Source organism: Arachis hypogaea, chromosome 3 (assembly GCF_003086295.3).
Source record: "Arachis hypogaea cultivar Tifrunner chromosome 3, arahy.Tifrunner.gnm2.J5K5, whole genome shotgun sequence".
In the NCBI taxonomy this organism is placed as follows: Eukaryota; Viridiplantae; Streptophyta; class Magnoliopsida; order Fabales; family Fabaceae; genus Arachis; species Arachis hypogaea.
In genome coordinates, this window is record NC_092038.1 from 1,610,670 (window position 1) to 1,621,255 (window position 10,586).

Here is a 10,586-nt window from a genome sequence, read left to right on the forward strand (position 1 = left end):
ATAGTTGATTCAGCTATGAGGTAGGTAGCTACACTAGCACTGCTCTTGTACCAAAAAATCGTGATATTTTCTGACATGATATCATCACGTAATGTTAATAACTTGCATCTTTACAATATCATATGCTCATAATTATATATATATAATAACACTTTATTTAATTAATTAATTTTTTATTTATTTAAAACAAGTTCTGTCTGAGCTCATTGTTTGGCTTTGTTACTTATTTTGTTAATAGTTTCTGTCGCGTGTGTGAGAGAGAACAACCAAAAACTTGTTCCTTTCTCTCTCTCTCTCTCTCTCTCTTTGGGATCTCAAGAATTCAGATGAATGAATGAATGAATGAATGAATATGAAGGTCTTGTGATACCCTTCAGAAGAAGACACGATTCCATTATTTTGACTCAGATTTTCTCTGCTTTCAACTCTCAAAAGCTCTTCCTTTTTTTTTTGTTTTCTTCTGTTCTGAGATTCTGCAAAGTTTAAAACTTTTTCAACTTTTTGGTTGAGTGAAGCAGAAGAAAACCATTGGGCTTAGTTCATTTTCCATCTTCCCTTAAAATTGAAAGAAAAAAAAACAGTGTTTTTAACTGTTGTGTGTCTTGTCTCTTCTGAACCGCTTTCTCTCTCTGCTTCTTCTCCTTCTTTTGTTCTTGTTCATTTCATCATCAACAAACGTGTCAATGGCGCGCATGGGAACAACGTGATTTATAGACACACCTTGCGTCAAAGTTGTTATCTTTCTTTTGTTGGGTGTTGCCTTTCAATTTTTTCAAACGGTGCAAGCAAACAGACACAGTTTTTTCGCCACATTTTAAGGTATTAACTCACCCAGTAACAAATAATAATAAAGACTCTGTTTTCAGATACTTACCATGCTCTGATTTCTTCACTTCACTTGTTTCTCTGTTCAAAAGTGAAAATTTTTCACATTTTGGATCACAAAATCAGAAACATTATTCACTCACCATTCACCATTCACCAACACTGTTTGATCAAACTTTGTTTTTGGTTTTAACAGAGTTTGCAGCGAAGAAGGGAAATGAAGGAAGGTGAGAAGACCTTGGATCCGCAGCTATGGCATGCGTGTGCAGGTTCCATGGTTCAGATGCCTCAAGTGAACTCGAAAGTGTTCTACTTTCCACAAGGGCATGCAGAACACGCTCAAACCGCCATTGATCTCTCAACTCCTTCTTTGAGGGTTCCACCACTCATCCCTTGCAGGGTTGCAACAGTGAGATTCATGGCTGACCCTGAAACAGATGAAGTTTTCGCAAAGATAAAGCTTGTTCCACTGAAAAGTTCAGAGCTTGATCAAAACGACAACACCTTGGAGGGTGAAGTTGTTGTGGAGAATCAAGAAAAGCCTGCATCTTTTGCAAAGACTTTGACCCAATCTGATGCTAACAATGGTGGGGGTTTCTCAGTCCCTCGTTACTGTGCAGAAACCATCTTCCCCCGGCTCGATTACTCGGCGGAGCCGCCGGTTCAGACGGTGGTGGCAAAGGATGTTCATGGTGAGCTATGGAAGTTTAGGCATATATATAGAGGTACACCAAGGAGGCACTTGCTTACAACTGGTTGGAGCACTTTTGTTAATCAGAAGAAGCTTGTAGCTGGGGATTCTGTGGTGTTTCTGAGGGCTGAAAATGGTGATCTTTGTGTTGGGATTAGGAGGGCAAAAAGGGGAATTGGAATTGGAATTGGTGGTGGTTGTGAGGGTTCATCTTTGTGGAGTTCAGCTTCTTCTGGTAATGGTAATAGTAATGGAGGGCCTTATGGAGCATTATCAATGTTCTTGAGAGAGGAGAACAACAAGCTTTTAAGGAATAGTAACGGAAGGTGTTCTTATTCTTCTTCTTCAAGGGTGAGAGCTGAAGATGTTGTGGAAGCTGTGTCAATGGCTGCAAGGAACCAAGCATTTGAGGTTGTGTATTCTCCAAGGGCAAGCACTCCTGAGTTCTGCATTAAGGCTTCTTCTGTGACTGATGCAATGAGGATCCAATGGTGTTCTGGCATGAGGTTCAAGATGCCCTTTGAGACTGAGGATTCTTCTAGGATCAGCTGGTTCATGGGGACTGTTGCTTCCGTTCAGGTTGCTGATCCTATCCGCTGGCCGAATTCGCCTTGGCGAATTCTTCAGGTAACTTAACTCTCTCATGTATCTTTGGTGGTTTGAATTTATGTAATAGGTGCTTCTCTTGTATATGCTTCTTTGGAGATCTATTGTTCTTTCTCAATGTTGGTTCTAAAATGTGAATGTATATGTTTGAAATGGATTACTTGTATAGACTCAAACCTTTTAGGTTCCCAAGTGATAGATATTGCATAAAACACATTGAAACCACTGATACCATGTCATGAAATCATTCCTTCCAAAAACTTAGGAGGCACATGAATGGTTATATCTCGAACATTGAATTCACACACCATAGAGAATTTTGGTATGCTTTGGTTCTTGATTAGTCTTCCTATTTCCCCTGCAGGTTACTTGGGATGAGCCTGATTTGCTACAAAATGTGAAGAGAGTTAGTCCATGGTTGGTTGAATTGGTATCAAACATGCCAATCATCAATATCTCGCCATTCTCGCCACCAAGGAAGAAGTTGAGGTTTCCTCAGCACCCAGACTTCCCTCAGGACATTCAGTTCACATCATTACCAACGTTTCCGGGCAATTATATCGGGCCGAATAGCCCCATGTATTGTTTATCTGAAAACGCTCCCGCAAGCATACAGGGAACCAGGCATGCTCAAATTGGAATATCTCTTTCAGATTTCCACCTCAGCAATAAACTGCAGTTGGGGCTGCTTCCAACTAGTATCCATCGGCTCGATGTTCATAATCGCGACATGACCAACCATGATAAGAGCAAAGAGAGCTTATCATGCTTGCTCACCATGGGAAAATCCAACAAGAGTCTGGAGAGTTCTGATAACAATGTTAAGACACACCAGTTTTTGCTTTTTGGTCAGCCTATTCTCACTGAGCAACAAATCTCTCGAACCGGAAAAGACTCGCCGGACGAGACTAAGATCAAAGAGAAGTGCTTCTTAGGTGAAGCTAAATTTGCAGTTTCACAGCACATTCCACCAGGAAAAGCTTCTAATGCTGCCGAGTTTTCGTGGCAAATCGGCTTGGAAACTAGCCATTGCAAGGTTTTCTTGGAATCAGAAGATGTAGGAAGAACCTTAGACCTATCAAGCCTTGGTTCATATGAAGAACTCTATAGAAAACTGGCCAACATGTTTGATATGGAACGATCTGAGATCTTCAACCATGTTCTTTACCGCGACGAAACAAGTGCTGTTAAGAAAATTGGAGAAGAACCCTTCAGGTATAACACTATTACCATTCATGGTTTTAGTCCAAAAATGTTCTTATATATACATTGAATCAATTTTTCATCTCAATGTAGTGAATTCATGAAGACAGCAAAAAGATTGACAATTCTTATGGATTCAAGCAGCAAAAATATTACAAGGTAAGACAGAAAGTTCTGCTCAAATTTATTACTAATGCAGCAAAAATTGAATATTTTCTTTGTTTTTGTTAGTATATTATTTGAGAAAATTAAATACTAATAACATAATCTATCATGAAGTGGAAAAAGTTACATTTTAAAAGGAAATATCCCAAAATTTTGATGTAAATTTTTTCTTAATCTAAACCTTTATGGCAGGGCATGGATTACAGGGAGTCGCAGTGGTGAACATGGAATTGATGCATCAAACAAAACTGGTCCTCTTAGCATATTTGTTTAAAAAATTAATATGACTTAAGATATATTTGTATTTTTGAGAAGTTAATTATTATAAGGACATAGAGTCACTTGAATTTGAAAAAGAACTAAATATCTTTTTCTTATATATATAAATTTAAAGTTGGTATGTTGTTCTATCAAGTGTACAAATAATAATGATGCAACTATGCAAGCATCATGGTCAATGATTATTACTATTGTAACTACATGGTTATGGTTATATATTAACCAAATATTTGGACCCTATTTGTTGTGGTTTGCATGTTTCTTCTTTTTTATTATTTCTGAAATTATGATAATGGCTTAAGTGTATCCAGATCAGAAGTGAGTAGTATGTGTAGTACATGACCATAATTATTATTTAATGTTGTGTGGGGCATGCATAGAATTAGAGGGGTCATGTGAGCTTGTGGTAATGTCTGCCATTTAATAACACTTTCATGTGTAGCTTTCTTTAGAAATTAGCATATGATGATGTTAGCTCATTTATTATTATTATTATTATTATTATTATTATTATTATTAGAAAATTAATTCTTTAGTCAATACCAATTAATTTTTTGAAATTTTTAATTTTTAATTTTAAATCTTCAAAAAAAGTTAAAAGGATAATTTTACAATAAAAATAGTTGACTAATATTTAATAAAATTGGGTTTATTATTATTATTATTATTATTATTATTATTATTTATCAAATGATATATATCATTCCTTAATACTTGTACATGCTACATAAATACATTGCCATGTTTTTTTTTCATCTGAATGGAACTAGACATTAATCTGATTTTATTTGAAATTTGTTCACTACATAATAACATTTCTAGACAAAAAAGTTAATACAAAATGCAAATTATAATTCTAGTAGGAAGATAACTCTTGAAAATTAACTTATGCTATTACATTATGTTCAAGATAATTTGTTGACTTTCTAAATTTATTTACGAACAATAATAATACAATCACATGTATTCCAAGAGTCATTTTAGTATATTTATATTATAGTAATTATAATAATAATATTTTTTAAAAATATTATTAAAATTAAAATAATATATTTTTATTATTTAACATTCTTTTTTAAAAAATATTATTAAAATATAAAAATATATATTTTTTATTTTAACAATATTTACATAATAATGGTACTACCTTTTTAAAAATGGATGAGAGTATATATTACACTCTATATCAACAGTTAATTCTTTGACATTGGCCTAATAAAATATTGAAAAAAAGGTAAATAGATCCTTGACTTTTTGATCTGCAAATATTTTAGTTTTTGAAGATTTGAAAATATATTTAAATTCATGACCTTTTCAAAATTTGGACATATCGATTCCTCATATTCACTTGGATTTGTCAGATTCAACAGAAAAATCAAATGTGACTCTCATTATACTGATCTGGTTGATACGGATGCACATGTGAGCGAATTTTTAAAATTGAATAAATTAGATTCAAGAATCGATATGTCCAAATTTTAAAAAGATCAATAACTTAAATATATTTTTAAATTCTCAATAATTTTAGATTAGATTTGTCTTTTTCTCTAAAATATTTAATTTAAAACAAAAGGCTAGCAACTAGTAGAAGCATCTTTGTGCTAGAAAGAGCTATTTCAACAGTTATAATCCTAGATTATATGTAGGCCCTTATGAGAGAAAAAATTAAAAAAGAACATGCCCTAGACTAGAAGTACCCTAGTTCTTTTTATTTAATTTTGATATAGTATAGTCTTTAAAAGCCTGTCTTTATTGTTGTTATTATACACTTATAACATGCAATTATTATATACTTCCATTATATATACTAATTAAAGAGTGAACATATGATTTGATTCTTAAAAACTTTTATAATTTTTTTTTCATTATACAATAGTGTAGATGTTAAGTTTCCATCCTTGTGTTAGTTGGCTTTAATTTAAGGAATGGTAGCAACTTCTTCTTTCATAATTAAAGATTCACATTCATTTAATGGCAGGTGTACTATAATTTTCAATATTTCTTATTACTTCTTTTGATTTTCAAATTTCTGTTTTAATTTTTTTCTCCCTCTATAAATATATAAGATTGCTTAATGAATAGGAAACAATTTCTGCATCCTCTATGGAAGAAAAACAGTTGAATATTTGCAGAGGCTTTCTGAAATAATTTACTATTAGTAAATGACATTTTTTACCATTTATAGTCCTACCAAATGCATGAAACACAGAACCAGGAAGAGAGAGGGAGTTTGTAGATTATAGATCATATAATATAAGAAAAATTTTAAAGGTATCAGTAATATCGGTGTTCCAGTTGTTTTAATCGTTGATTTCAATTAATATATATTATATATATATTTTATAATTTAGATCAACAGATAAAACGACTGAAATACTGTTGTTTTCGGTACAGTTAAAACTCTTCCTATAATATGAATGATCAATTCATAAGAATGAGAGGACTAAACTATGGAGAATGCTTTCAAATGATTTAGATGTTGATATAAATATTTTTAGAATATTAAAATAATAAAATGTGACAAAAAAATAAATATTAAACAAATTAAAATAAGCTCTTAATGTATTTTTTTGGGTAAATTTGATTAAAAAGTTAAACTCTCTTATTTTTAGAATTTGGTGACTTTATACTAAGTGAAGATATTTTTCTTTTTTTATTTAATAGACAAAAGAATTTGAAACAAAAAGTTTAAAGATCAACTTTTGTTTTAATTTTTTGCATTACTTTCTAAATAATTAACTAAATGATCCTATAAAAATTCAAATAAAAAATATACAATTTAACACGTGGCGACATCACTTAATGAAATAAACTAATGATAGAGATTAAATATTTTTTAATATTATTAAATGGAAAACTAAAGAAAAATAGTTTATAAAAACCAAAAACTTAATTATTTGAACCTAAAATAGTATAATTTTTTTAAAAGAAATAGATTACTATTACTATTATGACATGGAGAGAGGATTAGTATTTTATATCTAACTTTGAGGGCGTTTGATTTGAGGTCCAGAAAATACGAATACTAATTGTGGCTATTAAATGTCTCAGCAATTTGAGGGTTTGGTCTCACTCAATTTAGTTTCTAATTGGAATTCAACTTCTGCGAAACAAATAAACAATAAATAAATTTTAAAAAAATTATATTTTATATTTTTTATACAAATTTGTTAATTAATAACATTAATATGTATATTTAAAATAAAATATTTGTCTAACATGTACTTTAAGGCACGTATTAATATTATTATTAATGAAAGATTTTAATTTTTTAATAAATATATATAAATATTAAAAACTTTAATATTGTATATTTTTTATTAAAAAATCAATTAGTAATTTTAATAATATGTGTTTAGTTAATATGTGTTATTAATTTTTAATTGGTTTAGTAATTAGTTTATTAATCTACTTAAATAAGTATTAAGAGTTTTAAATTTTATTTTGTATATGTAATAATTTATTAATTAATAATAAATTTTTAAAAAATTTTGATCTATAATAAATTAATCTTTGATACGTAAAATTAAGAGATATTCAGAAAAATGAAAAAAAATAAAATATGAATGTGATGTGAGAGGCGTTATACACTAAGCATAGACAGGTTCCTTTTCAATGCACCTAAATTAATTAAATTATCCAAAACCACCTCATTATCACTCTTCTTATTATAATTAATAAAGTCCTCACCACACGTGGGACTGGACCAGACCAATATGTACATCTTTCCAAAGACATTAACATTAATTTTAATTTATTCAGGAGAAATTGTTACAAGTTTTTGGTTAAAATATTTATTAGTAGTAATATACAATATATTATTGATTGCTAATAAGAATTTGGATATTCTATATATGTTTCAGTTTTCAAAAGATAAAGTAAAATAATTTGTTATTGGATGAGATGAATAAAATTAAAAAAGTAAAAATTATATGGATTCATATATATTGTGGATCCAAACATAAAACATTATAAAATTTAAGGTTGATTAAGGAGGAGTTGAAGTACAAATCTAAATTTTGACTGTTCTAAATGCACGTGCAGCAGCAACAGCTCTCCAACTCTGTCGCCGTTTTGATGGTAACGCCCTTATTTTTATTTTTTATTTTTTATTTTATCCAATTTTTATGCCATTTTGAGATTTGCTGAATCAATTTTTAATCAATTTTTCAACATTCAGGTCAAGTTCAACCAAAAGATATGATACTATTAATTAATCATATTGGCTTCAAGCACTAGAAAAATTAAATGCGCGGATTAAATTATAAATCTTAAATTTTAAAGTCTTGAAAAGATAAAAATGTTTAGAATTTAAAATAAAAATTAATTAATATTTTTAACTAAAATTTTACTTTCCCATCCTTTTTCATACTATTATTATATAAGAGTTTTATATAAATAGTTAATTATGTATTGTTATATGGATACAAAAAAGTTTATCTATCTTATGTTTTAAAAATACATATTAATTTTATAAATTAAAGTTTTTATTAAAAATATAAAAATTTAAGTTTTCAATATATTTATTTTATATTTTATTAAATAAAAATATTTAATCCTTTCTATTCATGATAAATTTATCAGAGGCTCTTAAAATACATATTAGCTAAACTCCAATAAAAATAACTAATTTTTAAAAAGATTCATAAGACAACGGTAATCACTGAACTTAAAAACGATTTTTTTATTAAATATCTTCTCATGACAATTTTAAAATTGTGTAGTGAGATCGTGTAGTTAGGTTCTCACCCTCTACAGCGTTATTTTGTCATGAGACGAACGAAGAAACTTACGAAAAGTTTAATCGCAATTTTGCTTATACGATTCTATTGTTATATTAGTTTAATTGTTATGAATTTTTTTCGCCATCAATATTATATTTTATTACTTAAAAAATTATCTAAACACATAAATCTAATTAAACAATTATTTAAAACTCTTTAAAAGTATATCAAAATCAAATTATATATATACATGTGATTTTGACGGTGAAGCAATGTTAATAATTAGTTGGCAAATTTGGTTTGGGTGTGGTGGTGAGGTGATATAGGGTTATAGGAGTGGGGACTGATGTAATAATTGAATGAAAGAAGATGTTGCTTCTTCACAAGAGATCAGACATAGATATGCTAAGATTCCACTTCATTACCCTCACCAACCACTGTGCTTTTCACCCCAATATGCTTGCCTAATTAAGGACTAATAACCTTTTTACTTTCTCTGTTATTACTAATATTCCATACATATAATTAGTCAAACAAAATTCAGAATTTAATAAATTCTGGGATACATATAGCTGTGCATATGCATCTACTACTCCTGTTACGTGGAAAGTGCTATTGCACATGCTGTATAAATTCAATATTAATATTATTAAATTAATGAAATAATAATGAGATTCAAAGTGTATTTGGAATGTTCAAAAATTACATTTATTTAAATAACTTTTTTTATATAATTATTTTTTAAAATAATCTTATGTGATAATTAATGTATATTTGGATATTGAAAAGTAATATTAAGGTAATCAATTATGTCTGAAATATGTGAAAACATGTTATTTTTAAGTAATATAATTACAAAATAGATATGAAATAACTGTTTATATTATTTAATATTTGATATTTAAAGTCAAATTAATAAAGTTATTATAGTTAAAAAATAATAAGCTTTTGCTTATAATAATAAGGTTTATATTGCTATCACTTATAACAGGGGCGGAGCTACATACATAGAAAAGGGGCAATGTCCCTATAATTTTAATTTTTTACATGTAAATTATATGTAAATTTTAATTTAGCCCCCCTTAAAATTTTATTTTAGTCTTATTTTATTGTATAAATATTTTTTGTCCCTCTCTAATATTTCATCTAGTTCCGCTCCTGACTTATAAACTCGTTTTTAGCTTAGATTTATTAGGTTCGAGTATAGTCTATTTTCACACTAATAAACATTTGCTTATGTTTAACAATGGTTGTCACTGTTTTACACCAAATGTATATTTACTTAGAGGGAAAAAATAAGGATAATTTTGATAAATAACTATACGTCCTTATGTTTCTCCTATAACCATTACTCTAAGGTGTAGCAAAATTACAAAGTAAGAAAATAAGAAATTGTGATCTACTACTTAAATGTGAAAAACTATTCAAGTTACCAAATGGGGACAAATGAGGTGATAGAGCAATTATAGTGGAACATTATGGCAATCTTAGCATAATTATTAATTTATTATCTCCCAAGTGAAGTGACGTGAAGAATCTGAGTGCGGAATGATATCATAATCCAGACACCATAATTATCACTCACTCATTGCCTGTTTAATCAAACAGTTAAAAAAAACTGATTGAAGTTTTCTTAGTCAAATGTGTTGCCATTAGCAACATTGACATATGGTAATGCAACTTAATTTTCAAGTTTAAAGAAAATGAAGTGTGTTGTTTCTCCTGAAATTGCTGAATTATTGGAAATAGCTTTCAGTCGTGGTGTGGAATTAATTGGAAAATTACAATTGATCAAGGAAAATTTTCTACCGGTATTAAAATCTCCAATAATATTATAGTATGTTGACAATTAGTACTGACAAAAAACAAAGTTGGTTCAACTCGCATTAATAATAGACCAAATACATGAGACAACATTTTAGAAAAAAACTGTGCAATAGTTTTACATCAAACTCCTCCCAATCCTTGTTTATATATATATATATATATATATATATACATGGAACTAGGAGTAAGCACCCTATCCATCAAGCTTTGTTACAGCAACACAAGTAACTAAGGCAAATTAACTTCAACTTCGAAGAGAAGCAAAG

General features: G+C 29.2%; 1 protein-coding gene across 1 annotated transcript; it reads left to right on the forward strand.

Moving 5' to 3' along the window:
* Positions 1–205: 205 nt before the first annotated feature.
* LOC112786022 (auxin response factor 18) lies at positions 206–4,009 on the forward strand. The gene is made up of 5 exons (XM_025829448.3): positions 206–819; positions 1,022–2,143; positions 2,487–3,337; positions 3,419–3,484; positions 3,683–4,009. Exons 2-5 carry the CDS (start codon positions 1,043–1,045, stop codon positions 3,762–3,764), a joined length of 2,100 nt encoding a protein of 699 aa, XP_025685233.1. The 5' UTR covers positions 206–819; positions 1,022–1,042; the 3' UTR covers positions 3,765–4,009.
* The last annotated feature ends 6,577 nt before the right edge of the window (positions 4,010–10,586 follow it).

Bases quoted from the DNA above. Each gene is read 5' to 3' on its own strand.
- LOC112786022 (XM_025829448.3), top strand. From the start codon at position 1,043: ATGAAGGAAGGTGAGAAGACCTTGGATCCGCAGCTATGGCATGCGTGT. The intron at 2,144-2,486 runs GTAACTTAACTC...TTTCCCCTGCAG, and splicing joins CGCCTTGGCGAATTCTTCAG to GTTACTTGGGATGAGCCTGA. The intron at 3,338-3,418 runs GTATAACACTAT...ATCTCAATGTAG, and splicing joins ATTGGAGAAGAACCCTTCAG to TGAATTCATGAAGACAGCAA.